Below are 27,473 nucleotides of genomic sequence, written 5' to 3' on the forward strand. Positions count from 1 at the left end.
TATCCGGGTCCGCGAAAGCGAAGACGCGAGATCCCATCTCCACGCCGGTCATGCGATTTGCTGCCGAAGCTTCCGATATCTCTTTTCTTTTTTCGCGCGCAAGGCAAGCAAAGGTCTCTTTACTTATGGCAGGGGGGGGGCTTGGTCTTCTTGCTGCGGCCTAGGTAGGTAGGTAGGTATCCCGCGCGCCTTCATGCGGGTTGGATGTCGGGCCAGGTTAGTTTCATTTCGCCGTGCAGTCTATGGGTGGGTAGGTAGGCATGCAGCTTGCCGCGAAAGGAGGGAGGCATGTGGGTAGCCTTTGCCACGGCCCGATGGCCCTGAAACCAGACTAGGTAGGTATGATAATACCGAAGCCCGGTCTCTTGACGTTTTCCGAAAATATCAGACTTTACTTTCCCCGCATCGTCTCGGGTAGGGTAGACAGATATGATATGCAGGTCCGGAATGAAATCCGGGAAATCCTGAAGAACACTAACTAGGTACCATATATTCATCGACACCCCGTAGAAAGCGGCGAGAGTACATATTGACTGTGAATATCAAGGCCTTAAACTTGATTTGACGAAATGTGCCGTAGATAGCACGATAACGCCACAAGCAAAGGGGGCGTTGGGGGTCTATACATAGAATAAATCTCTAACCTACGCCGGTCTCTAAGCTATGCACTTCTTACGCTCATTGATCTTTCACACATGTCTTCATCTAGGTATCATAGATATCTACCCAACGTCTAGTCTAGCCAAGCCCCTATCCATGCAAATCCGTCATACCTAGGTATATCATAGCCCACCATAGACCATGCCGCTCGGACACATAGGGAAGGGGGGGAAATGTGATTGGTGGGCTACAGGTGCCTCACTCGTTGCCACACTGCCGCTGCCTTCTTAGTGCGGTGCCGTATAACAACTTACAGTGGCGGGAAGGTTAGAATCATTTATTCCCAACCTCGTCCTCCTCGTCCCCCTCTAACCAAATCTCGTGCCCATTCCCCTCTCTGACCCAGAAACTCGCGATCAATCCGCACACGGCCAAGCCAGCCAGCCCCCAGAACACGCCGCCGATCAACCCGCGACTGAGTCCCAGGCCGTAGAGCCAGCCGCATAGCACGGGGCCGATGGTTCGCGCGAAGCTGCTGACGGACTGTCCGACGCCGTGGACGGTTCCTAGCACGCTGGGGTGAGGCGTGCAGTTGTTGACGAGGATCGTCTGGGCGGGGAGCGCGAAGGTACGTCCCGTGACCTGGATGAACAGCACGCCGCCGATGGCAGCCCATATCAAGAACCCCGTCTTCTGGCTTGGTGGCGCCGTTGTAGATGGGACGACCGACAGGAACGGTATCAAGCTGTACGCTAGCGGGAAGAGGAACAGACACATGCGCCATGAGCGGACAGTGCCCAATCGTGACGAGAGGCGTGGGTATAGGAACAGCTGCATCGTAATGCCAATTACACCCAGTATCGCCATCGCCATTCCAACAGATCGAGGAGGCAAACCGAGGCCACCGGTAAATCTAAAGGGCAGTTTCGGGACGAAGCCAGGCGGGTCCGGGTCTGCTGGGTTGTACACGGGTGTGGAAAGAAAGATGAACCACAGAGAGTTGAATGTACCGACGTGGAACGCAAGGAAGAAGTGCGCCACCAACGTGAAAGTCACGTTGGAAGTAAAAATGCGGCGGAAGGGAAGCCGAGTAGTGTACCGTCGCCTGGAGGTAGACTTCTTGGATGTTACGGGGATGTCCTCTGCTGAATCCCGTGGGCTCACTGGAGACATCTCGACATCTGTGCTAATGCTTGTGTTCCGCGAGTGAAGAGGGGTGTATGCTATGGAAGGTTCACGTCTCCTGAACAATGCCGTTATCTTGCGTCCTAGGATGATACCTAGGTCTCGACTATCTAGAAGAGCATCGTGTGTCTATCATGTCTATGTGAGTAATCAAAGGGGCAAGGTAGCGTGTGGGATGAGAGCATACCTCTTCCAAGAACATCCAGCACATTACCAACGCTATGAATAAAAACCCAGCACTGACGAGATTCGGCGCAACGTAGGGATACTTTACGAGAAAGGCTATCTTGCCAAAGGTATCAGGGTATGAACCTGCCGGATCAGACAGGAGTCCGCCCAGGACTGGCCCTATAATAACGCCGATGTTGAAGGTCATGGGCAAGATCAGGAATGCGCGGGACTGATATCTATGAAATAGTTAGACATCATCTACACAAGCGCAGCTGCATCTCAGATGAGCATACTTCTTCTCGCGGACAATCTCGCTTATCCTAAAGCATCTTCGTCAGTCGATAGTACACCCAGGTTTGAGGCCTCTCCACTTACATCGTCCTCATAACGCCTACATTGCCATTCGTGGCACCGCCCAGGCACCTAAAGAGTAAAGCTTGATAAAAGGTTCTGGAGAACCCGTACCCAATGCACGATATAACTTAATCCCATGTTAGCAGAAACCCTCAATCCAAAGGGGGGGGTCAAGGTACATACGAGTCCCCAACAACCCTATCATGATAACCGTCTTGCGACCAGCCCACGCAGAGTCCGCCACCCGACCCCACATCATCGCAGTGAAGAACTGCGCCGCGGTGAAGCTGGCATGGAGGATACCCGCCTGGCTGGAGATGACGGCGTCGGGCAGGCTCGGATCGAACCATTGCAGCTGGTAGAACATGTAGGACTGCAGAGACGTCTGGACCAAAGGCTCGCTGAGCCGCGCCAACGTGATAACAACCAACTGCCTCTTCTTCGGGAGATCCCTCCACGCGACCACCTTCCTCGCCGCGTCACTTGACCTGCGGCTGCGCGCCTCGCGGTCTGGGGGGAATCCCACGCCGGTGTCGATGTTCAACGTCCGCCGGGACGGCGTGGAGTCGGCGCCGGGTCTTGGCTCACCATCATCATCGCTAATAGATTCCTCCTCGTCCGAATCGAAATCCAGCTCATTCAAAGGGCCGTGGTCGTCGTCCTCGGTTGTCCCCGCATGCCTGCGATCACTCATTGACCGTCGTCTCGCTAACCTTAATAGTAGAGGGCTTATTTATTTGGAAAAGATGGTGTTCAAAAAAATGAGTGGGATTTAGTACGTAGATCTAATAAATTCAAATGCCAAGTACAAATTAAAAAAAAAAAAAAAGTCAGCTAGCTTGCCTAACCCGTAAGATTTCCAAGAAGAAGTATGTATGTAGGTAGGTAGTAAAAATTATGTATTAGATAGGTAGGATAGGAAATCAGATGGAATAAGCGTTTGCCGATCGATCTACGACGTCCCAACAAAGAAAGCAGAAAAGAAAATCTTTTATCTGTCAGGTGCGCTATAGTTACTGTACATACATTATAGGCCGATCTTTTGGGGCCGACATTCCCGAACCCAACTTCAGCTCCTGGCCTGGGAAAGGCGACATGAGACAAACGTAGGTCCGATGATACCACACCCTATTCAATCATCGAAGCCCTGATTCGTCCATCGGCAGGTCCTAAACTCCAAGGGGGTGGATCATACAAACCGAATTGCCCAATAACCTCTAGCCTGGCTTTAATACAGGTATTCCCGCCGAAGTTCACATATGTAGGCACATATTTGTGCTACACACACATATATATTAGCTCCCCGAGGTCGCAAACTAGTTATGTCAGGCATGCTATTGAACTTACCCACGACGTCGTTGGAGATGGATGTCTATATGTACATGTAGAGCATACCTTCTAGGTAGGCATCTCGTAGGTATGATTCATCTAAGCATTAGTTATAAATCTATAAAAGCAAACGCCAATTCTAAAACTCTATGTTTAAATTGTCATCACCCAGAAATCCGAACATGAACGGATTCCATGTCTGGTTCTCAGGGGCCCAATAGCTGGGGCCATTCATCGTCTGGGTGTCGTTCGAGACAGCACATCCCGTAGACACGTGGATCTCGAACCAATTTTTTATCCATTCGAGTTTCGTCGCGTACTTGGAGAAACTATTCTCCTCTTCGTCCTTGGGGTTTTTTGGCGGCAGCTTTACTCCCTGCGCAGCCGCCGCTTCCGCCACCTTCTGTTCCTGCACGCTAACAACCACCATGAATTTGGAAATGATGCTCTCTAAGGTCGATGGGAAGTCGATCGTTGCTCGCGCCTCGTCAAGATCCCAGCCCTCGATTTCCACGAGAAGGAGTCGCGAGGCCGCCACTAGGACGAAGAAAATGTCAGAAAATGTCAAAAAGGTTCGATATAGAAAGCCCTCCGGGCTTATCGACTGTATTGTATCCAAGAATGATTTTGTTGCTTGTAGGCAATAGAGCATGCATCCTCGTTGTTCTTGCGCGGCGACCATATCCGATGGCGGAGATAGGTTCGATGCTGGCAGATATAGCCGGACCAGGGCATGGTTATAAATAGCTGAGAAAAGAACTGAGATGATGTTTAGCTATGCAACTAATAGTAGCGGATTATCAAATTGAAGATTTCAGAGCGAAAAAATGAAGAAACACTTACCGAATTGTTGATGCTCTCGAGGCACGTTGGAAAAAAGCCCGTCGAGTTGATTCCGAATAGATTGCATCTCGTTGCTAATGGACATAGTGAATTCCCGATAGCGATCCATACGGATCTCCGATATTTGCTCAACAATTTGCTGAAATCTGATGATTTTTTCTAGCATAAAATCCGTGCCTGGATCCGAAGGGCGGGTGAGTGAATTGAGGCAGCAATTGAGGTAATCCCCCTTAAGCACCCCATTTCGTAAGAACTGTGTCGCGTTCCTTTATTTTTATTAGCAGAAGGACAACACTCAAGTACCATAGTCGCTCTATATTCTACTCACGCTGAGAAGAGAAACTGGCAACCCAGAAAAATACGTTGTTCTTCGGGAGTATGTGATTCTTCCATGACCGAAGTCAAGGCATGCCCTATCATAGCTTCTTTGATGTCTCTTGGATCGACTGCTAACATCATCTTTTGCTGCATTGTCAGTGGGGGTCGACTTATTCCGAGTTTATGAGCGTAGCCCATTGCGAGATAGATTAAAGAGGTATGTTTCTGGTCTAAGTAAAAGTCTTCGATGTTCCTAAGTCGTGTCAGCGCATGTACCTTGCAGATGGTAGGTAGACACGCAGAGACTTACCAGGCCACGAAAACTAGCACACCTTGGAGCAGGCCCAGGTCCCGCTCGTCCATGACTAGCAAATGCTGGCCTATGTAGGCAAGCATGCTTCTTTCAATTTCCTTTCGTTTCGCGAGAGTGAGTGGAACAGCAATCAGCATGATGGCTCGAAAAAGGAGAGGCTTCTTCGATAATATTTCCTGGGGAGAAACTCGTGGGTCGAGAACGACAAAGGGGAAGAATGGTGTGAACTTGGTTCTAAAGTCAGCTATTGCTTGCTCAGCTTGATCCCAAGTTATCCCAAAGCCTGGTTGCAGTGGCTTCTTAGGAGAGAAGGTTGGCGGGGTTGGCGGTAGATGAGATACGGGGTTGGCTTGTCCTGACGAACTCCGATAGCCACATATAGGCTCAATCGTGGCTACTATATTATGCGTGGAACCCTCTCGAGCTATAATAGAGGCAGGAGAAGATGTCGTGCTATCACTAGAGGTGTGGTTCTCAACTCCGCCAAAAGGACTAGTCCCTGGCAGAACATGCCCATATCTACCAAGGACTGGCGAAGGATGGTGGCCATTGTGGCTAGAAGTCGAGGGAGGTGCTGAGCTACATGACTGCTTTAGTCTACATGTCGAGCATAAAAAATATGGTTAGGTATGTACTAGGTCAGGTAGATTTGGGATAGACTGATAATCAGCGTACCTTACACCCTTTAATTGTCGGGATTTCCTCAGTATCCTAGTTGCCTGTGGAATACAAGCGGTATTCATCCGCCGACATCTAAATGGATCAGCATCTTCATTCAATACACGATCTATCTATATACGTCAAGTATAAATAGGCAGGTACCTAGGTACTTAAACAGGAGGGCATATTCTAACCTCTCGCAACCATCATCAGCCTTATCACCTTCAAAATAGCAACGCGCCTTGGCTTTGGTGCACGGCGCGCATGCCCGCTTCCGTCTAGGGGGGCTTGTGGCACGTTGACTACTCGGCATACTGGAGATGGTGAATTACATGCACTGTTGACATGTAGGTATGTCTCGGTTGCATTGATGAATTCAAGGTTTCTTCCAGTACTTAGTACTAGTTAGGTACTTGCTATTTTAGGAGAGGTCTGGTTCAATGCTAACCCGTACCGCTGAATGTTGTTATCGTCGTTATCGTTGTGCCTCAAATACTACTAAATAGCAATGCAATAAATGTAGCGGCATGCAGTGCCATTTGGATGGTATGATTCTAAGTTAGTTGAAATGGTTTAATCAGGCAGCTTCTAAGGTTCTATGGTGACGGCGCGTTAAGAGTGTTTAGTACGTTGAATATCTAGTATTACTAACCCAGGTATGGAGGTAGTATGACGCCATATATCGGGTTAGTGAACTTAGCTGAGCGAAATGTATCGCTTAAGCTTTCTCCACCAAATGGAAGTACCTAAAATTATTTCCCTATCCCGTACTATCCCGGTTTCAATCTCCTTAACCCGTTCAATCCATGTTCGATTCGGACCACCAATTGCTCCAGCAGGTACGTAACAATTTGTAAGGAGGTCAGTCAACATTGACCTACATGGTACATACTACATAGTATATGGCAGTGTGGTAAGGTACTATGTAATGCTTACAAGGCTATTACATTGGGCGATAGAAATCTACGAAATGCAGCAGACCTGCCGTGTTCTACATATACAATACTTTGACTTCAATTCGACGAGATGATGGTGTGGATGCATAGTAGATCTTGAATGTTGCCCAGGAGATTGGCCTTTTATACTCTCATTCTCGAAACTACCAAGGTAAGCAGGTAGGCAGGTGTATGGTATGGCTACCACATACTTATATAATGGTCCCTATTGTATGAATATCCAATCAGGATCATCTGACGGGTCAATATAAACCACCAAGGTCATCCATCTCCTAAGAATACTTACCTCCTTATGTAGGAGAGTAGGGCACAATGAGACTTGCGATAGTAATAAAAATAGCATAGCTAGCATCTATATCTATAGCTCATGTACTTTACCTAGACATGTAATGGGAAGTCCAAAGACCAGTAGGTAGTCGAGTCTTCACACATTCTTGTGTACCTATATGCCTTGTAAGATGTAGTCTCTTGTATGTCTGTCTCCTTATGACAATTCATCATGAATACCCATCACATACTGTGTATATGTAAATAACCACGCAATAGGCCTCATAACCAGTCCTCAACAAGCCCAAGGCATATAATCTGTAGAACCTACCTCTGATAAAGCACGCTAACCTTCTCAACTTGCCCTGTGTAGTAAATGTGCCTAGAAACGCACAGTCTCAGTGTTCCATCTAGAAAGGGGCTCCTAGGAAAGGGGTACTTCTTGATCACCCACCTTTCACAATGGATATTGTCTGCTCCTTTCGTGAATATGTTCACCTCTGTCCTGAATACGGCCATCGTGATTGTTTACGACCAAGCCGCGCCTTCGGTGAGTTGTCCCACCTTCCTCAGCGACGATCATCGATTCATCGTCGACTCGGCACCTTCTCAACAGCCTCTCGGCATCCTCTTATACCAACCACCAGACTCTGCCCTGTTAATTGCGAATTCATATATCCAGTCCTTCAAGTTTTCTTCTGATCTGAGGGTACTAATTGATTTAGTTCGACCACCCACAACTTTTCATTTCATCTTCAGTTGCCCATACTTACCTTCTCCCATTCACCTTCCTTCCTTACCCACACACCTGCCATCATTCCCTTACCCACACCCCTCCCACCATTCCCTCCCCCCTCTATAAAAATCACTTCATCGTCTGTCCTGTTCAATCATTCAGAACCGGGCACCCAATCAACAGCCTTAGGAAGGCGATTTATATGTCGGAATTGTCATTCTCTTCAAGTATCAACGAAGGACAATTCAGCCTCGAAAAATATATTCCCGCCTGTGAGGTAGCCAAAGCTCTAGAGTCCTCTCATGCCCAATATTCAATTCGAACGAACAACTTCAATCAAAAAATGTCGTATCGAATGAAAAAGAACCCTTTCCTCGCCGGCACCATCCCGACCGGCGAGGAGCAAGAGGAAAGTAAGGGAAAGGAGCCGTTCGCAACGGACGAACTCCCGCCGTGGTATCAGGAGCCGAGCGCAATGTCAAAGATGTCCACCAAGGTGTCTACCAAGATCAAGAACCTATTCGGCGCTGGCTCAACTGCCGATAAGAAGCCAACCCCAAGTGAGATGAGCGACATCAGCGAAGAGCCCCTTTATCCGGAGCCTCTCAATTTAAACGACAGTGAAGCTCGCCAGTCAAGTGCCATCAATGTTGCCGATCATCCTCCTTCACGAGTCGTCACTTTTGAGGACGAGCAATTAGGGCTCACCAGCCAAAGCAACACCAAGGACGAACCATCCGAGTCTGACGATCTGAGAACAGTCTATCATGATTCAGAAGAGCAAGGCGAATCGAGCGAGCCTGCACCAAGCTGGGAGCTGATAAACCAGCTAATCGCAGAGAATGCTGAGTTGAAGCGACGCGAAGAGGAGCGTCGCGAGGAAGATCGTATGCGCTACGAAGAGGAAACGAGACGTTATCGAGTGGAACGAGCGATTCGCATGGAGGAGCGTGCGCGCAATCGTCCGAAGAACAATCTTGAAGTAGGTCACAACGCCCGCCCACTTCAAGCAATGCGACGTTCGGAGATCGATGCCGCCCTTGCCGCCGGGAGCAAGGCCTACGCCGAAGCCCAAGCCCAAAAAGAGAGTGCGAGCGACTTATTCTACGAACACTCGCCGGAATCAGATGATTGGACAAACCCGAAACCATTGCGGCGTGCTCCTTCTCGGCTAAAGGCATCTACTCCCCATAGTCTATTCAATGACGACTATGATAGAAAGAAGGATTTCCAAAATCGAATACAAGAATTAAGAGAAGCTCGGGAGCAAAATAAAATTTCGCGATTCCATACCAATGAGATGTCCAAGCATCATGAGAAGAGCAGCCCGCTACACATCAAAAAGTACGAGGGATCAGTCGCAGACAAGCCTCTCCCGAAGACGCCTCTGGCGTCACCCCCTCAGCAGTCATCCAGAGCCTCCACTGAAGATTCCTTGCTCCTTGTCAAGGGTTACGAAACAGCCACTGCTCTCAAAGCTCGGCTTAATGCGCTTCATGCCTTAACCGGCTCCCCTCCAGAGGACAGTGACCACAGAAGGTCACGAGCAAAGAAGAGTTTATCTTCGGCCAGTTCCAGTACCGTCTCCAGTACTATTCCGCAACTCCGAAAGCGCCATGGCACAGATCGCGTAGATCTCACACAAGACTCTCCGCTAGCCGCAAAGGGCCACGCAGGTCTGCGTGGTGACTCCCTCGACTCTGAGCAGGAGGAATATGGCTATGGCAGCCTCTTCTCAACGCCCCAAGGTAAAGGATCCGTCGGTCTTCAGAGTCGCCGCGTCATATCTCGTCGCGTCCAAGAAGCTAATCGACAGCCCAAAGGCATTAATGATGTTAAGTTGACTATTCAGGAATACGAAGGACTAGCTGCCCAGCAACCTCGAACCACAGTACCCAACAACCCTCGCCCAGAGCCCAAGCTTCTTCAGGGAATTCAGCCCACTATACAGGGCTTTGAAGGTCTAGCTTTGGGACAGGATAAGCAAGTACGCTCACCGAAGCTCAGTGCTGCTTCCGACAAAGCTGAGAAGGAAGCCACTGCAGCCGACAGTTCGGCTAGCAACCAGGCCGCATCTGATGAGGGAGCACGTTTTAAAGCAATGATTGAAATGCTCAGTGGGGTAGCAGACGATGCCGACAGAATGGCGGATGTTATGGGAGATGTGAGCCAAAAAATTGGCACGTTCATCCACTACATCGACATTCTCGATTCAAACGCAGAAAAGTTGATCGAACTCGCCACTAAAAAGGAATAGATCAATACCAACCACGCCCGAGCAGTTATGTGAGAGGCAAACTATGCTCAAGCATTACATGAATGATAAACGACCCGAACGAGATGCAATGAATTAGGAGGACCATGTTCGATTAGCAAGCTGATGATGTACGAAGTGTTAGGAGTCCTTTACGATACAACGACTTTGAACAATGAAGTGCATATGTACGAGGTATGGAAATGACTACATTATGTATATGTATGTAGCTCGAACTCGTTGTCTGATGAAGAGGAGAGAGGCATCATGGCCATTGATGGTGCATGGTATGGCACAAGTTCCGGAATAGCTTCGGCAGATGACACTACTACTAGGTAGTGTAGATGTAGATAGTACAGGGGTCAACGCACAGGCCATATGCTTAGCTTCAACGTCACTTAAACTCAATTGAATTGCCAGCTGGCTGATTTGCTCAGTACCCAAGTACCTAACAAATACACTTGGCACATTGATGAATCTTGAACATTGAATCTTAAACATTAAAGTTGTCCGTAAATTGTAAATTGTAGTCGCTACCTATTACTGTAATTCAACCTTACCAACTGCCCACCTATCCACATACGCCATATAACTATCAAAGTATATCCCGACCGATTTCGAGAAAATACAGCACATAAATCAGCGAATATGGACCCTTATTCAGCTGAAGGCGAGTTGATCAACATCCATAACCACTTCCACCAAGGTCAATATCAAGAAGTAATCGACTTCGACACCTCTGCCTTTTCAGCCGAGAATGCGCTACCTACCCGAATTCTCATCCTCCGAGCTCGAATTGCCTTAGGACAAGCAGAAGATGTCCTCGCAGATGTGCAGGGAGAGTCAGGACCTGAGTTGGCTGCGGTCGGTGCGTTGGCAGAACTTGCTCTTGGCAAGACAGATGCCGCCGTCGAGACCATTGAGGAGTTAGCTTCGTCAGCAGCTGATAACCAGTCCGTTCAGGTCATTGGAGGCACGGTTTTGCAGGCTGCCGGCAAGTCAGAGGAGGCACTCGCGCTCTTGTCGCAACACACCGGTAGTCGTATGTCTACCTCCCAAGCATCGATGGTTCTCCCAGCTACCTAGATGGGTGCCTATATATATATATATATAAATATACGTACTAATGTGGTGATCTAGTTGATGCCATTGCTCTAATCACACAGATCCATCTCGAACAAAATCGCACCGATCTAGCCCTTAAAGAAATCACGGCGGCACGACGTTGGGCACAAGATAGCCTACTTGTCAACTTGGCAGAGTCATGGGTTGGCCTACGAATAGTATGGATTACAATCGATTTGCAAACTTAACGGGCGTGGCTAATGCGCGAACTTCTATTTAGGGCGGGGACAAATACCAGCAGGCATTTTATGTATTTGAAGAACTTGCGCAGGCTCCTTCGACATCGTCAATCACCACCCTTGTCTCCCAAGCAATATGCGAGCTACATCTAGGCCGTGTGGAAGAAGCGCAAGGTGCTCTCGAGCAAGCAATTCAGAAGGAGCCTAATTACGCCGCAGCTATTGCCAATCTACTAGTCCTAACAGTCATAACTGGCAATGACCCCATCGAATTGACGAGGTACGTGATGCCCGAAAAATAAGGGCTGTGATGCTTCGTAAATGCTAATCAACTGGAATACAGTTCCCTAAAGAAGGCTTCGCCTCAACACACCTTCTTAGTAGACCTAGCGGAGAAGAGCGAATTGTTTGACAAGGCTGCAGCAAAATACAGCGCCAAATTATCGGCGTAAGCGTGGAGCAGAATGGGACAATAAAACAGGAGCCTGGTGGTTGCGGTTGGTTTACTTGTAGACTTCGAGGAACGAGGGATAAAAATAAAGCAGTCGAGGCGGAACACTGCTTTTACGATAACTCATGAACAAGACGAATATCTTACCCCAACAACGGTGCCTGAATCTAACGGTCCACTTCAGTTGATACTCAGGGGTTAGTATGATGGAGGCAACACCTTACTAAATCTATGACATTATTTACAGCCCTGAGAGCTATGAAGACCCGCAACCTGACCCTAATACTTTTGTTGAGTCCACCGTTACTGATGGTTGCGCAACCAGTTGCACCCGCTTTTAACACGTGGGGCTGTTGCAAAGAACGGGACGCCGAGATATTGGAAATCAAATACACACTCAATTTTGTCTGACATCATATCTATAGACTTGGGATCTCCAGGAGTATGAGACATTGTTCAAATGCACAATGACGCCTCTGGAGTATAACATGCGGAAACGTGATAAAGACTGCCCAGATGGCAGGATTCTATAATGGCTTGATAGCGAGGATATTGTCACATAACAGACCACATGCATTCGATGCAACAGATAAGAACTATAAGGGTGAGTGGAACCGTAGCCTACCTACCTACCGGCCTAATGTATCTCAGATGCCTTTGGCCCTTTGCAGTCATGTACAGGCGTTAGTAGGCTGACTGCTAAACTACAATAGAACGAACAATGGACGCTAGTATTGAAGAAATTTACGAATTACAAAGTACGAAGTGGATTCGAAGCCAGATGTCTCTGACCAGACCAGCCAGACTTAGACTTAGACAACAATGCCCCTCATTCTCGTGATCGTATGCATGTGCTGAGCCCCTCCTTATATCTCGATCCCGTTCTTTATTCAGTACTTTTCACCGCTTATAAGCCCATGTTACATCGACCTAAGAGCCTCTGACGATCTCATCGCGCTTCCAACTAACCTCTTTCCGGCACAATGGTTTCCATAGGTTTCCGTTATCACCGCCCCGCTAGTCGGTTGCACACATCATTCCCAAGCTATTATCCAGTTAGAGCGGCAGTCGATTTATCGTGGGATTCACAATGGAAAGTGGTCTATGACATCACTCCGTCACTCGGGCCTATTTTTCCAACAATCAACCCAGAACCTACCATTGATTACACATGCCCCGAGAAACCGAGTTAAGATCGATATTATGTGACCTGGCAAATAGAAGCCATCGTCAAGGTTGCAACCTAGCGCTGCATATACAATTAAACTGGGTAGTGTCCGGAAGGAATGAATTCATGGATACCAGCTCTAAGCAGACCTTGCAATGGTCTTCAAGTCCATCTTCCTGCCTGCCTACCTGCCTAGCAGCCTAACAGTCTAGTATCTAGGTATGTAACATAGTGCATTCGATAGATAGGGGCTTTTGACAAATATCGATGGGGAGGACATCGAATTTAAGTGAAGATCTTATACTGATGGGCTTTGCCACCCGTTTCCATCGGAATTCTAGACTGCGGGAGATATGCGTTGAGCGCTGATCCGGAACGAAGAAGGGATGGGAGCAAAGGACCGTGTATACAGGGCCGAAAAGCTTTAGCTGGCCAGGCCGTATCCGAAGGCCTTTCGCCCAGCAAAGCCCAAGGCCGTTCTAGGGGGAAGGGATTTTCGCTGTAAGCCCCTGGGCCTATGACTGTCAAAGGTTAGGTCGGATTCCGGAATGTGCTTAGGGTGGGCCTGGTGGCGTCTTGAACGGGTTGGGATCTAGCCTTTTACTTAGACTATGCCAACTTGCATCGGTGGCTTTTATCTTTCTTCTTGCTGCCGGACTGAACCTGCGCGCGCTTTCAAAGATGGGGTTTATGTGCAGCCCCCCTGTACAAAATCGCAGGACTAGAATCCGCTCCTGCTTTTCAGTACCTGGGTAGGGTAGTAGTTATGTATGTATGTATGACAAAAATCTTCGTTGGTTACGATGGTATCGTCATTGCGGAGGGTTAAGTCCAAGTGCCCAATTTTTGGCGTTTCACGGTGAACTGGCACTTATATAAGTTCCCTATCCCGCCATACTTCACGATGGCTCCTTTTTTTTCACTTCACACCATTAAATTTTTCTATCGCCACTACCAACTTATTATACCCTCAACTCAACTTTCCTGGACCGTCTTAAATCCCTACATATAGACATATAGCAACTATTCAACATGCCTGGCGCTATTCAACAACCCGTCCCCGAGATCAAGAATCTCGGAGATGGCACTAGCCAACCCGAAAACAAGAGGAAAATTGTTTGCTTCTCCGGTATGTTGCACCACACGCCTAACATGGGTTTCCCATGATAAACTTCGCAAGGCCATACACTAACACCGTCTAGACTTCGACGGCACAATCTTCATGCAAGACACCGGGCACGTCCTCTTCGACAACCACGGGTGCGGCTCCGAGCGGCGCGAGGTCCTGGACGAGCAGATCAAGACGGGCGAGCGCTCGTTCCGGGACGTGTCAGAGGAAATGTGGGGGTCGCTCAACGTGCCCTTCGAGGACGGCTTCCGGATGATGGAGAAGACGCTGGAGATCGACCCGGCCTTCCAGCAGTTCCACCAGTTCTGCATCGCGAACGAGATCCCCTTCAACGTGATCTCGGCGGGCCTCAAGCCCGTGCTGCGGCGAGTGCTGGACACGTTCCTGGGCGAGGAGGCGTCGTCGCACATCGAGATCGTGGCGAACGAGGCGCAGATCTCGGCGGACGGGTCGACGTGGAAGCCGATCTGGCGCCACGACACGGAGCTGGGCCACGACAAGGCGCTGTCGATCACGGAGGCGCGGCGGGAGGCCGAGCTGGTGTGCGAGGACGGCACGATCCCGCTCGTCGTCTTCATCGGCGACGGCGTCTCCGACCTGCCCGCCGCGCGCGAGGCCGACGTCCTGTTCGCGCGCCGGGGCCTCAGGCTCGAGGAGTACTGCGTCGAGCACGCCATCAAGTACATACCCTTCGACACGTTCGCGGACATCCAGCGCGAGATCGAGAGGATCCGGCGGGAGGACGCGCAGAAGACGGGCGGCAAGGGGATGCCGGCGGGCTTCAACCCGCGCGCGAACATGTGGAGGCGCATGAGCAGCAAGAATGTCGTGCCCAGGTTCGTGCTCATGTCGCCGACGAAGGAGGAGAAGATGTTCCTCTGGCCCGAGGCGTTCTCCGAGGTCCACGAGAATGCGGCGGCGGCGGCGGCCATGCAGCAGACTTCGCTTACTGGCGCTGCTTAAGCTGAACGGGCTTTTTTTTTTCTATCTCTTCTACTTCGACCTTGTGGTTTCTTCTCTTTAGCATATCAGGGTGTTACGGGGGGGGAAAGGGGGGGGTATTGATCTGGGAGCATTATATTATACAGCGATACACTACTGATAGTACGAGGATCAACGGTGGCGTTTTGGGATTCTTTGTTGGATTATCTACCTACCTACAAGATCAAGATGGTGGTATATAGTTAAAAGAGGCCACGGGGAATGGGCCTAGAGTAAGTAATGCCATCATTAGATAGGCACGGAGACGGTGTTGCTTCATAAACTACATGGATTTTGCTCGAGAATATACATAATAGAGAGAATCAATTTAAAATCTACCTATCACATGCTTCTCCTATACCTGCGCTAGTCAGGTGCTTCGAGAATTAGATGTTTGCACAACTACAATTTACATCCACTCGGTCTATTCGAATGTACAGTATGCACCTCGATTAATACGTACAACTTGTAATACGTCCATAGGACACTTATGGTACATAGTGTCATAGATGACTGAGCCGTACATAGCCCGAATGTACAAGATCGAGCCAATGGGAGGTGTTGGGATTGCAATGCCCGCCCTACCCGCGGTCTCCGACATTTTCGTTTTCTTTAAAGTAAAGGCGAGATCAGCCCATTATGTAGGTATTCTGTGTACATATTATGTGTTGGGACTGGGGAGCATCGGATACGGATACGGACTACATGGATAGTGTAGGTTTAGTAGATGGAAAATACTATGTATGTAGGTAAGAAGGACAAGACTCGAGACGAGAGGGCTGAAACATCAGACGATGGATGGTATACATAGTGTGATATGCGCTTCGTGGGGCCTTATGATGACAACTATGCGGGTAATCGGCTTTCGGATCGTCCTGCTTCTTTCTACACTATATGTAGGTACATGCCTAGGCAGGCATGTATGTATGCTCTCTTGTTATAAGATGCGAGATAATAGGTAGAGTAAACGAACGCCAGGAAGGAAGGAAGCGGAACTGGCAATCTCGGCAACTATTTGCATCCTTTTGCGGCAGACACGGCACTTTCTGGCCTTTCAAGCGGACGCTTCGAAGTGATTTTCTGTTTGTGTTTCTATTTGTGTTTATAAAGGTGCCTAGCTCTTCTCTAAGGGGCTCGATTCATGGCATGAAAGATGAGCGGGTGTCCTTGTCGATAACGGAGGAAGAGGTAGGTAGGTAGACCGCAATGCTTTACTGAAACATCTGCTTACTTGCGCTCTTATTAACCTGTTAAAATTGATCTGCTGGAACGCGAGATCATCGATGATCGATCCTCGGCTTGCAGCTATGCGCGTACGCATATCCAGTGGTAGTTATGTGTATATGTATGTAGGATGTAATGCATGGTGTACATCCCACATCCATAAGTAGGTATGTATTCCAAATTCTAGGTAATCTCATCGATGTTACTATCGGCGGACATCCTTATTATAAACTATTACTTTGTTAGAATCAGGATATTAGTGCTGGTGATAGACCTAGAACCCCTTGGCCTTGAGTACCTACTGCTAGTAGTACGTAACTACTTGTACATTACATACTACGTAGACGGTAGTAATAGTACTACTTAGGTAGGTAGGTAGGGTACTGTAGGCTGTAGCTAGCGGCTACAGAAGAACATCTGAAGCTCCAGGGTCTAGATTCCATCATGCGTGTGGGGATTGCGTACATATCAGTACCTACATGTACATATTAGTGTGTAGGTAGTGAGGGTTCGAACGCGTGGATGCCCCTCATGGTTCACTTTTTCATGTTAAAGAATATTAATGCCCCTTTTCTGCACTAAAGATCGTAATAAAATAGCGAGTCAGGGATATCATTTAACTTCAAGCTTATTAACACGTTGAAGAAACATTGAAACAGAATATTCCAGATTGATATACATTAGGTACCTACATTATACTTACATCTGTGCATACATTATGCATTATGTAGGGAGGTGCTGGGTACATACCTAGGTAGTTAATGGCAATGATCTGGCAATCTCAGCGCATTGTTCCAGCGTGGTGGAGGCGGGGTTACTTCCCAGCGGCAGCCATCAAGGATCACCCAGCAGCATTAATTGAACCTTACCTATTAACTATGTACCCTAGGTAGAGAGAGTTAAAGTACCAAACCTAGGGTACATAATATACATTATTACTAGGTACATAGCAGATACTATGTTATGAATCGATGTGATTGGATAGCTGACTTGCCTGCCCCTCCAAAAGAGAAAATCTTGGTAGTTCAGCTCTCTTTCCTTTTTTCCCTTTTCGTATAATAGCTTTAACACCTACAAACTTCTACTACTCCCATTATTTATTCCATTTGCCATTATTTACCTACATACCTACATAATAATCAAGACTTCAATGTTCTTCTAGACTAACACCTTTGTTTCTGTTAATCCTATTAATCCTGTTTATTCCCAAACGGTCTACTACTCGGTAGGTCACCTATATAAAAAGGGAAACTTACATATTCACTTTCACTTCTTTCTACGGCGCCACGCATTAACGTTAGTGTTCGGTCGTATATGTGTTTATACGCCTAACTAACCCTGATTCGAATCGACCTAGGCCCCCTTTGACATCATATCAGCATTTAGCGCTTAAATCCGACCGACCAGTAACAAGTCTACTACCTACCTAAGGTAGTAACAAGTAACAAGTGACAACCTGGAAGCAACAAGCAACAAGTGCATGACGGACTAGAAAGGGGGGGGTCCAAACCATCTTTACCAAGAAGTTTCCAAGACGATCCCCAGGACGGTTCCAAGACGGTCCAACGCAGCTAACGTCACACCCGTCTTTGCCCCTTCTGATTCCCTGAATAAATCGCTCCTTGTTTATATTTATCCCGAGCGCCGCCCTCCACCATGGTTCGCATCATACCTAGGGTACCTCAACGATTAAAACCCTACAGTAGCAATTCCACCCACAATTCCAACGCCAACAGCCGGAGCACCAGCCCTATGTCATTGAAGCCTGAGACGAGCAACCCGGAGGGGCGAAAGGAGACCGGGTTGGTTTTGAAAATTGTTGTATTGAAGGTGAGCGCAGTCAATCGACTTTCGGGGTCAGCCAGATGATAAGTCTTGGCTTCTGGTGCTAACCAATCTCTCAACGTAGGCCAGAAATCTAGCTGCGAAAGATCGTGGAGGCACGTCTGATCCTGTAAGTCAAGCCCTTTGATTTACTCCAAAACAAATATCAATCAAACGAAGACCGTTCTAATATACAATTATTGTAGTACCTACAACTGACCTGCGGCGAAACCAAATTCTTGACTCATCATGTCCCGAAGACACTGAATCCGGATTGGAATGTTGTTTGCTCTGTACCCATCACTGGTGTGGATAACCTACTCCTCGAATGCGTTTGTTGGGACAAGGATCGCTTCGGCAAAGATTACCTCGGCGAGTTCGATCTGGCCCTTGAGGAGATCTTCTCCAACCAAAAAACTGAGCAAAGTGCAACCTGGTATCCACTAAAGAGCAAGAAACGAGGCAGAAAGTCGAACTTTGTGTCTGGCGAGGTTCAACTCCAATGCACTTTGTTTGATTCAACCAACAAAGATGCGACAGACGCCCAGATCCTAGAGAAGCTGCGCTCACTTGCCACTGCACTACCCGAAAATGCATCGCGGAATCCCACGCCAACTGCCACTCCCATGCTTGGCCCAACGTCATCAAAATCCAGTCCAAGCCCGTCTCCCCAGCTGAGCCGGAACACTACAGATGGGTCCCAAGATGATGAGGACGATGACGAAATGCTTGACGACGATGAGACTCCTGAAGATGAAGATCCGACCAAGCCCGAGGCTATCGAAAAGCGGAAGAGGAGGCTCAGAGTCAAAGGCCTCAAGCGCAAGAAGAGACAAGATCCATACGAATTTACTAATGGTGGCAGTGACGTAGTCGGCCTAATATTCCTCGAAATCTGCAACATTACTGATCTACCGCCTGAATCCAATTTCACGAAGACCAGTTTTGATATGGATCCTTTCGTCGTAGCATCACTGGGTAAAAAGACGTACCGCACAAGGGTTGTTCGCCATAACCTGAACCCAGTGTTCAACGAGAAGATGCTCTTCCACGTTCTAAGTCATGAGCAATCATATTCTTTTGCTTTCACTGTCATCGACCGTGATAAGTACTCTGGAAATGATTTCATCGCCTCAACTTCCTTTCCTCTCCAGGAGCTTATCGAGAAGAGTCCCAAGGCCAATCCTGAGACGGGACTTTATGAGTTGAAGGAGCCCGCTGAGTACGTGCCGATACAGAAATCACAGTCACGGCTAGCAAGATTAGGAATATCAAGAACATCTTCAACGCACAGCTTGAAAACGGGTCGGCCGCCATTGTCCAAGAATTCTAGCACGGGTTCAAACACGCCACAGGTCGTCGACGGACAGAGTGATCCCAGCTCCATTCCCACATCTGCTCCTAACCCTACGCTACTACAAGCTGACCAATTGCCAAACCTGAACAGCGCAAATGGAAATGGAAATGGCACTGGCAACAGCAATGGCGAGGGCAATGAGTTCGATGATCCTGATTTCAATGTCTTTGCGATTCCTCTAAAGATGAAGAACTTGGAAAAGTGGGAGGCCAAGCATAGTCCGATGTTGACTATTCGCGCCAAATATGTGCCATATCCTGCCCTGAGGCAACAATTCTGGCGAGCCATGTTGCGACAGTACGACACCGATGAAAGCGGCGAGATCAGTAAAGTCGAGCTCACTACTATGCTCGACACCCTGGGCTCAACCCTTCGCGAGTCCACAATCGACAGTTTCTTCCAAAGATTCCCACATAAGGCAACGAATGGCGAACACGAACTCACAATGGACGAAGCCGTGATTTGTTTAGAAGACCAATTAGATGCCAAGAGTAGACTGGCGCCAGTGACCGACAAGCTGAAGAGCATGCTCCCGGACACAGATAAGGTAAAAAATGCGCTAAATCTTACAAGTCGAAGCAGTAGCGTCTACAGTAACGTCACGCCGACAGAAGAAGGGGCTTTCACTCTCAGCGCAGAGGACTCCAACATACAGGGGGCGCAATCAGGGACTTCGACTATCGTTGTCCCTGAACTCAGCACGCCTGGAGAGGAAGGTGAAGCATTAGACAAGGATGACCTAAACATCGATCGAGGCGAAGAACACGTCGTCGAGATCCGAGAGTGCCCAATCTGCCATCAGCCTCGGCTGAACAAGCGCAAAGACGCCGACATTATCACACATATTGCTACATGTGCCAGCCAAGACTGGCGCCAGGTCAATTCCCTCATGATGAGTGGATTCGTGACAGCTAGTCAGGCTCAACGAAAATGGTACTCCAAAGTCATCACGAAGATCTCATACGGTGGCTACAAACTTGGTGCCAATTCAGCCAACATCCTGGTGCAGGATCGACTTACTGGGCAAATCAATGAGGAGAAGATGAGTGTCTACGTACGGCTAGGAATTCGACTACTATACAAGGGCTTGAAGTCGAAGGATATGGAGAACAAGAAAAGTGAGTATTGATTCGATGCCAGTAATTGGGAGTTAAAACTAACGACGAAAACCCTTCTAGTTCGCAAGCTTCTTAAGAGTCTAAGCATCAAGCAGGGCAAGAAGTACGACGACCCCGCTTCAAAGTCTCAGATCCTACCTTTTATCGAATTCCATCAGTTAGACATGTCCGAGGTTCTTCTGCCCGTTGAGGAATTCAAAAACTTCAACGAGTTCTTTTACCGTGCGCTCAAGCCGGATGCTCGGCCTTGTTCGGCACCCGACGACCCTCACTTCATCGTATCCCCTGCCGACTGCAGGTCTGTCGTGTTCAATACTATTGATCTGGCAACCAATGTTTGGGTCAAGGGGCGCGAATTTTCGATTGAGCGATTACTTGGTGACGCATATCCGGAAGACGCTAAACGCTACGACAATGGCGCGCTTGGAATCTTTCGGTTGGCCCCCCAGGATTACCATCGATTTCACATTCCTGTGGACGGTATTCTGCGCAAACCTAAACTCATTGCTGGTGAGTACTATACTGTCAACCCGATGGCCATCCGATCGGCGCTAGATGTGTATGGCGAAAATGTCCGTGTCATTTGTCCTATCGACACCGAACTTTTCGGTCGTGTTATGGTGATTTGCGTTGGTGCCATGATGGTCGGAAGCACGGTTATCACACGAAACGAAGGTGACAATGTCAAACGAGCGGAAGAGCTTGGATATTTCAAGTTTGGTGGCAGCACCATCCTCACTTTATTCGAACCTGGCAAGATGGTATACGACGCCGACCTCGTCGCCAACTCAACCAATGCGGTGGAGACCCTGGTATGATGGCTTCCCCACCCCCGTATAGATCCTGGTGGAGAACTAACATGTTCATAGATTCGAGCAGGCATGTCCATTGGACATTCACCGCAAGTGCCACAATTTGCACCGGACATGCGCAAGGATGAGAAGGACGTGACAGATGCAGAGAAGGTGGAAGCACATCGGCGCATTCGCGGTGGCATCGAAACACCGGACGATGCACAAATATCCTAGGTCGAAAGAAGAACGTTTGATAGACGAGACAGGAACATAATTGCAACCGCATGGCGTTAAAAGATTACGTACAGAACCTACCTAGGCACAAAATGACGATTTCTCTTTAGACTAAAAAGGGGGGGATTCCCAATAGGCGGACAACTAGATGAGATTAACACAGGGGTGTAGGAGACTGGTAAGATGTACCAGTTGAAACAGGAGAAATAGCAGTATATGAAGAGCTGCAGGTTGATGAGCAGGCGGGAAATGTGATCGCTAGGGTTTCGTTTCGGATATGCGAACCGGCGTAGGCAGACCTTGGGAGCTTTGGTTCGCTCGGATGATTCCATCTATCTATACCTACTTAAGTAGGTTAGGTTCTAACCTAGCTAGGTTATATCCAGGAATTCGATGGGCGGTGCCTTTTCCTCCTTTTTATCCTTTTTACGAGTCTCGTTGGAGGGTCAACGGTAGCGGCATACGAGGACGGCCCCTTACGTCACTGTCAAGTATTCTCAGTAGACACGGTATGGGACTTGTAGTGAGTGGTAGTGGTAGTGGTAGTAATGTAGCCTGGAGGCTTGCCGCTTAGTACCATAGGTATGTATCTAGTATTCCTTCAAGGCTACTAGGTACTAGGTATGTAGGTACTTGGTGTCGATGGGGCGGTATCGGGCTGGATAATAGGATTTCTGCGAACTTGAGTACATAGCACATAGATAAAAGTATCAGAAATCCAATATCACACCGACAGTTACATATGCATGCGGTCAAGAGGGTCAAGAGCGGGATTCAATAAAAAGCTTCCACGTGAGTAGGATTAGGGGAATGTGGGGCGGCAATTGAGTCTTTGACTTGCTACCAATGTGACGATCCCTGTCAATATGGGGCCGGTACATGCGGGTACGAGCGGGTACGTACCTGATAATGGGAGTTAGTACAAAGTACTGTGTGATTCAACTGATGACTTAGGTTTAGTTTGGGGGGCTTGGGGGTTCAAAATCGTTCAATCGTTCAAAGTTAATGTAGGTAGGTGACATTTTGAGGTAGGTGGGTAGCATTAAGGTTTGTTTACTTTTGGGAACTTACCACCCCGCATAGCAACCAGATGAATAAAACATTCCAAGCTAAAAAAAAAAAAAAAAAAAGAAAGAGAAAAAAAAACATGCAGAATACATACCTAGACGGGTATCTATCTGTATCTGTATCTAGAAAATCAACAGGGAACCTGGAAGAAAAGGAACAACCCTTTCAATGAAAGCTAAGCTTGCTAGTTGCATATAGCTTCAGCTTTTCATTTTATTCAAATTCAACGAACCATTACATATTACTTTTTTTTGTGCTTTGCATTAAGTACTGGATTCATCGATTGTGGTAAAGGGGAATGCCAAAAGAAGAAGAAGAATATTAAAAAGCAAAAAGATCAAATCTGCACTTGAGTAGAAAAAGGCAAAGGTTGAAGACGACACAACGAAATTGACGGTACACAAAAATCCACAAAGCACATAAAGCTGCAGCAACCCGCACCGCCCAATGCGGGCAGCGCCGACAACAATTGATACATCCATCCTATATTACCTTTCCCGTGGGCATTGACGAAAGGGGTTACAAAGCTTTGCTTGAATAAGCTTAGATTGTAAAAGGGGGAGCTGGCCACGAGGCAAAGGAAAAAGGCAAAGATGTCGGACAACCTCCGTACCGCTTCGTTATACATCAACAACCAATTGTTGTCGCGCGGCCTACTACGCGATGGCCACAATATTGACTTCGCCGACCCGGAGTCCGGCGAGGGGCTGCAAGCCACAATGGGCAAGGTGATGAGCGTCATCAATGACTTGATTCTAAGGCGAGACGTACGTGTTTCTTCATCACCGCTCTCCTTCTACCATTGCACATCGCCACGATTATCATCGTCGGCATGAGTAAAATGCCACAAAAGCCTACGATACAAGAGGCGGAAAATCATAAAGCGGATCAGCTAACATTAATCTTCTTCCAAAACAGCGCGATGCCGAGAACCGCGAATCCTTATCCGCAACCTTACGTACTCTGCGCGCCGACTCCCAGCGCCACATCACCGAACTCGCCCGCCAAAACGAAAAGTTGGCGGATGCCGAACGCAGGGTCGATTGTTCAGATGCCACTGAACGCGCCCTGCGCGCCCAGCTCAAGGCTGCCGAGCAAAATATACACCGCCTCAAGGATGAGGCTGCCAAGATGAAAACCTTGATCGCCCAAACACGCGCCGCCTGCGCTACTGAGGTTCGCAAGCGCGATCGCCAAATTGATGGCCTCAAGAAGGCCGTCTCCGATGCGAGCAGGGTCAGAGGCGGCAACAAGAGCCGGGACGTTGTGAGCATCAGTGTCACTGGCGAGATTGGTGGCGACGACCGTGGACTACCAGCTGGAGCCACCGAATCCGAAGGGTACAGCTTACGGCTTGAGACTAACGAGTTTCTCACTGAGCTCGCAAGAGGCCTAAGTGAAGAGAACGAGGGCCTACTCGCACTCGTCCGACACACAGTTGATGGTCTAAGGGACATGAGCGGCCTAGAGCGCAGCGCGGAGAGTGTAAACGGAGCTCGAGCCAGTCACCGTACTGATGCTAGCAACGAGAATGGCAATGGAACCGGGAATGGGATGACCGGGGCGCCCCAAAAGAGCGCAGAGGAACTCGCAACTGAGCTAGAGACGATTATGGAGCATCTTAGGACGATACTCACTAACCCCTCTTTCGTCCCTATTGAGGAAGTCGAGGTGCGTGAAGAAGTCATCAGCCGTCTTCGCGCTGGGCTCGAGACCATGGAGTCCCGCTGGAAGGATGCCGTGCACATGATCGACGGCTGGCGCAATCGCATGGTGTCAAGCGGCAAGTCTGTCGACATGGATGACTTACGCATGGGTCTCCTTCTCAGCCCTGTTAAGGTCAGGGATGTTGCGGAGACCGCGGATGTTGTCCCGATGAGACTTTCTTGTGTTCAAGAAGAAGAAGAGGAGGAGCATGAGCGATACGAAAACCAAAGCCGGCTAGAAGCGAAACAGGAACGGTCCCAGCGAAAGGAACTGCAACGACTGCGATCACCGAGTCCTGTCGAGTCGCTGAACCTTGTTTCGGCACCTGGATACGACGCCGAAAACGAAGACGAGAATTCCGAATCGGATTCTAGTAGCGTGTTCAACGACGACATAGATATAGACGAGTTGGACGCCGAGGAACCCAATGTTCAAGTCCTTCAGGAATCCACATATGCGACGTCGATGGACTCACCACCTCTACCGCTCCCTCCACAGCTTAGCCCGCTCAAGGATTCATATTCCTCGGGAAATAGGGGTTCCCTTGGTCGTGAATATACCCGTAAGCGCACTGGGGATTTCACGACCATCATAGAAGAAAAGACCTGTGATCTAGTGGTAGAAGAGGAAGAACGAGGGCCAGTTCCGCCTCCCCACGCATCCAAACCTCAGTCTCCTAGACAACAACAGAAGACATCGCCCGTAAGACGGTCGCCGCCGTGGAACCAAGATCAATCTCGACCCAGCTCGATCACATCATATGATAGCCCGCTATTCGGCAAATCCGGACAGAGACCGTCACAATCAGACCCTGCTCTCAAGCTCTTCTCTAAACCCACGAGTCTAGGCCAACAAGTGCACGCAAAGTCACAGCCGGAACCAGGGACCCCGAACAAACAAACTCCCAACGGGCCTAGGAGGCCGACCACGTCAAGAGACTCGCCCGATCCGTCAGCATCCGACATTAAACGTACGGCATCGGAACCAAACCAGCAACAACGTGCGTCCACTCCTAGTCGCCAAGGGTCCCCCGCAACGCAGCCACGACCTAAGTCCTCATCGTCTTTGAAATCACCGACTTCCGCGGTTCAGAAACAGCAGCAGTCATTATCACGTCCCCATTCCCCTCTCCGCACTGCTACACAAGGGATGGCTATCAATGTGGTCACTGCGAACGCCTCGTCGCGTCTCCCCCGCCCTAATAGCATGAATCCTCCGCAAAGCCCTCTGACGATGGCTACCATTGCTGCTAAGCTAGAAGCTTCTGAACGTGAGGCGGATGCCGCACGTGTAAGAGCCAAACTCAGGGCCGTAAGGAATAGCGGCCAACAGAGGCGCACGAAAACAACACCAACCGCCACAGCGACGGCTGTATCGCGCGCCCCTGCGCCTGCCCCGGTACCTTCTAGCCCTTCTCCGCAAGGAGTTCAAACGAGACGGGAGAGGAATAGCTACACCTCAGTCGATCCAGTCAAGAAAGATAGGGATACGCCCGCCAAAGAGCTAGCGCCATCACCGGTTATTTCTCGTTCGGACAGCAGGCGAAAGATAGCCAAGATAGAAGAAGAAAATGGCCAGTACGATAACATAGCAGCGCCGAAAGCAGGTGAGGCGTTGTCGTACACTGATAACTATGTTGAAGACAATAGCAGTGTCAACAGCAAGCCTAGGCGTAAGCGTGACCCGACACGCCGCACGAGCAAAGCGGCCTCCCGTCGGAGAAGCACGCTTAGCCCTTGGGAGCTCGAGACGCTTATCCAAGGGGCTCCTAGTACACCAGGGGCATGTTAGTTGGGCCATGCTCACCTATCTAGCTACCAAACTACACCCTTCTTTCCTCCCTACTTATCATACCTATCTTCCTTAAAAATTACACCTGTATACTACGCCTATCCATATTGTCTCTCTAGGTTCAACAGGTGTACAACAGGATAACGAAAAACAAAAGTTACGGCGTCATCGGGTTGTACCAACACCAGGGAAAACTTGAGACGGATATTTGAAACGAGAGAAAGAAGAGAAGAGAAGAGAAAGAGAGAATGGAAATGAAATTAACAAACAAACCCCAACTTTACCACAAAAAAAAATGCGGAAAAAAGAACAGTACCCTCCAAAGGGGATCGTGCGCGTATGGATGGTTTTATGGACACACACACCGAGGTATCTTATCTATCTACCCACGAGTTATTATGATGAACTTTAACGACGTTACTACTACTACTTTCCCGGAAGAGAAGGGGCTTAAAGGAGGAAAGGGCATAATCATGGGGTTGGAGGGGTTTTTGGTTCCTTTTTTTTTTTTTTTTGTTATGATGAATTGATGATATGAAGCTGAGTTGAATTGAGATGAATGAGTTGAGTGAGTGGGCTAAGTGAGGGAGGGAGTGAGTTAGTGAAAGGGATGTGGTTTGGTTTGGTTTGGCTCAGTTGGTTGTCTGGTTGTCTGGATGGGGTGCTCTTGAGAAAGATGGATTGAGAGATATTATCTGTCTGTCTGTTTTATCAAGACTATTACACGTCTTGGATACCTGTTCCCTTCCACCCTGTTTATCTACATTCCTCCCTGCCTAACTCTCTGTTGTCCTACCTATCTATACCTATACACATAGGTAAAATCAAACAGAAAGGCAAGAAGAGAATGGGGAGGAAAAGGGGAGGGGAGGACGCCTAAACAGCTACTTACCACTTTCACCATCTACCTTTTTACCTTACACGCTTCTACCTCTACTTTAGCCTCGCTTTACCCTACTACCTACCTACCTACTTACTACTTACCTACCTATTAGGTAATCTACCTAAGTTATGATGACGATAACGGATTTGTTACAAATGCTATGCAATGAACATAACTTTTCTTTTATTCTTTTTTATTTTTATTTTACCTACACGATGTTTTTACAAACAGAACCTGCATACCTATACATGCATGCCTACACACATACCTCCTGCTCCCCCTCTTTATCACAGCAGACCAGAGCTATACTTTTTTTCTTTTATGTTTCGGCTTAGCAGCCCGGATACTAAGGACCGGCTACTACTACCACCGTCGCTACCATCACACCACTACCGCTAGCATACCAAGCAGTACCACTACCGTCACCACCATACCACTATCGCTACCGCTATCA

The 27,473-nt window shown here is 48.5% G+C and overlaps 7 protein-coding genes across 7 annotated transcripts; 5 read left to right on the forward strand and 2 right to left on the reverse strand.

Moving 5' to 3' along the window:
- Positions 1-715: 715 nt before the first annotated feature.
- GGS25DRAFT_362737 (MFS general substrate transporter) lies at positions 716-3,299 on the reverse strand. Its single transcript, XM_049258141.1, has 5 exons — positions 2,494-3,299; positions 2,332-2,437; positions 2,250-2,276; positions 1,973-2,192; positions 716-1,914 (listed from the first exon to the last, which is right to left on the reverse strand). The coding sequence occupies exons 1-5, from the start codon at positions 3,002-3,004 to the stop codon at positions 934-936; spliced, it is 1,845 nt and encodes a 614-aa protein (XP_049114584.1). The 5' UTR covers positions 3,005-3,299; the 3' UTR covers positions 716-933.
- GGS25DRAFT_498623 (uncharacterized protein) lies at positions 3,274-6,368 on the reverse strand. The gene is made up of 7 exons (XM_049261719.1): positions 6,222-6,368; positions 5,968-6,167; positions 5,789-5,866; positions 5,111-5,692; positions 4,811-5,053; positions 4,483-4,748; positions 3,274-4,398 (listed from the first exon to the last, which is right to left on the reverse strand). The coding sequence occupies exons 2-7, from the start codon at positions 6,084-6,086 to the stop codon at positions 3,779-3,781; spliced, it is 1,908 nt and encodes a 635-aa protein (XP_049114585.1). The 5' UTR covers positions 6,087-6,167; positions 6,222-6,368; the 3' UTR covers positions 3,274-3,778.
- A 1,476-nt stretch (positions 6,369-7,844) lies between these two features.
- On the forward strand, positions 7,845-10,290 carry GGS25DRAFT_498640 (uncharacterized protein). The gene has a single exon (XM_049261720.1). It carries the CDS (start codon positions 7,935-7,937, stop codon positions 9,987-9,989), a length of 2,055 nt encoding a protein of 684 aa, XP_049114586.1. The 5' UTR covers positions 7,845-7,934; the 3' UTR covers positions 9,990-10,290.
- A 144-nt stretch (positions 10,291-10,434) lies between these two features.
- On the forward strand, positions 10,435-12,345 carry GGS25DRAFT_498641 (coatomer epsilon subunit-domain-containing protein). The gene is made up of 5 exons (XM_049261721.1): positions 10,435-11,028; positions 11,127-11,269; positions 11,332-11,570; positions 11,634-11,938; positions 12,067-12,345. The coding sequence occupies exons 1-4, from the start codon at positions 10,635-10,637 to the stop codon at positions 11,740-11,742; spliced, it is 885 nt and encodes a 294-aa protein (XP_049114587.1). The 5' UTR covers positions 10,435-10,634; the 3' UTR covers positions 11,743-11,938; positions 12,067-12,345.
- A 1,596-nt stretch (positions 12,346-13,941) lies between these two features.
- Positions 13,942-15,001, forward strand: GGS25DRAFT_523599 (HAD-like protein; the record flags this gene model as incomplete). Its single annotated transcript, XM_049264453.1, has 2 exons — positions 13,942-14,038; positions 14,112-15,001. 2 exons carry the CDS (start codon positions 13,942-13,944, stop codon positions 14,999-15,001), a joined length of 987 nt encoding a protein of 328 aa, XP_049114588.1.
- Positions 15,002-17,310: 2,309 nt separating this feature from the next.
- On the forward strand, positions 17,311-22,315 carry GGS25DRAFT_498651 (phosphatidylserine decarboxylase-domain-containing protein). Its single transcript, XM_049261722.1, has 6 exons — positions 17,311-17,468; positions 17,601-18,073; positions 18,153-18,197; positions 18,274-20,542; positions 20,603-21,354; positions 21,412-22,315. Exons 2-6 carry the CDS (start codon positions 17,900-17,902, stop codon positions 21,568-21,570), a joined length of 3,399 nt encoding a protein of 1,132 aa, XP_049114589.1. The 5' UTR covers positions 17,311-17,468; positions 17,601-17,899; the 3' UTR covers positions 21,571-22,315.
- Positions 22,316-23,021: 706 nt separating this feature from the next.
- Positions 23,022-26,260, forward strand: GGS25DRAFT_363151 (Afadin and alpha-actinin-binding-domain-containing protein). The gene is made up of 2 exons (XM_049258143.1): positions 23,022-23,405; positions 23,557-26,260. The coding sequence occupies exons 1-2, from the start codon at positions 23,232-23,234 to the stop codon at positions 26,134-26,136; spliced, it is 2,754 nt and encodes a 917-aa protein (XP_049114590.1). The 5' UTR covers positions 23,022-23,231; the 3' UTR covers positions 26,137-26,260.
- The last annotated feature ends 1,213 nt before the right edge of the window (positions 26,261-27,473 follow it).

Source organism: Hypoxylon fragiforme (genome assembly GCF_022984875.1).
Source record: "Hypoxylon fragiforme strain CBS 206.31 chromosome Unknown GGS25scaffold_7, whole genome shotgun sequence".
In the NCBI taxonomy this organism is placed as follows: domain Eukaryota; kingdom Fungi; phylum Ascomycota; class Sordariomycetes; order Xylariales; family Hypoxylaceae; genus Hypoxylon; species Hypoxylon fragiforme.

Coding starts and splice junctions, on each gene's coding strand:
- GGS25DRAFT_362737 (XM_049258141.1), bottom strand. CDS start 3,004: ATGAGTGATCGCAGGCATGCGGGGACAACCGAGGACGACGACCACGGC. Junction 2,277..2,331: donor GTAGGCGTTATGAGGACGAT/GTAAGTGGAGAG, acceptor AAGATGCTTTAG/GATAAGCGAGATTGTCCGCG. Junction 1,915..1,972: donor GCTGGATGTTCTTGGAAGAG/GTATGCTCTCAT, acceptor TAGACATGATAG/ACACACGATGCTCTTCTAGA.
- GGS25DRAFT_498623 (XM_049261719.1), bottom strand. CDS start 6,086: ATGCCGAGTAGTCAACGTGCCACAAGCCCCCCTAGACGGAAGCGGGCA. Junction 5,693..5,788: donor CGACAATTAAAGGGTGTAAG/GTACGCTGATTA, acceptor GCAGTCATGTAG/CTCAGCACCTCCCTCGACTT. Junction 4,399..4,482: donor TCGAGAGCATCAACAATTCG/GTAAGTGTTTCT, acceptor ACATCATCTCAG/TTCTTTTCTCAGCTATTTAT.
- GGS25DRAFT_498640 (XM_049261720.1), top strand. CDS start 7,935: ATGTCGGAATTGTCATTCTCTTCAAGTATCAACGAAGGACAATTCAGC.
- GGS25DRAFT_498641 (XM_049261721.1), top strand. CDS start 10,635: ATGGACCCTTATTCAGCTGAAGGCGAGTTGATCAACATCCATAACCAC. Junction 11,029..11,126: donor GTCGCAACACACCGGTAGTC/GTATGTCTACCT, acceptor GTGGTGATCTAG/TTGATGCCATTGCTCTAATC. Junction 11,571..11,633: donor GACCCCATCGAATTGACGAG/GTACGTGATGCC, acceptor ACTGGAATACAG/TTCCCTAAAGAAGGCTTCGC.
- GGS25DRAFT_498651 (XM_049261722.1), top strand. CDS start 17,900: ATGGTTCGCATCATACCTAGGGTACCTCAACGATTAAAACCCTACAGT. Junction 18,198..18,273: donor GTGGAGGCACGTCTGATCCT/GTAAGTCAAGCC, acceptor CAATTATTGTAG/TACCTACAACTGACCTGCGG. Junction 21,355..21,411: donor CCAATGCGGTGGAGACCCTG/GTATGATGGCTT, acceptor ACATGTTCATAG/ATTCGAGCAGGCATGTCCAT.
- GGS25DRAFT_363151 (XM_049258143.1), top strand. CDS start 23,232: ATGTCGGACAACCTCCGTACCGCTTCGTTATACATCAACAACCAATTG. Junction 23,406..23,556: donor ACTTGATTCTAAGGCGAGAC/GTACGTGTTTCT, acceptor CTTCCAAAACAG/CGCGATGCCGAGAACCGCGA.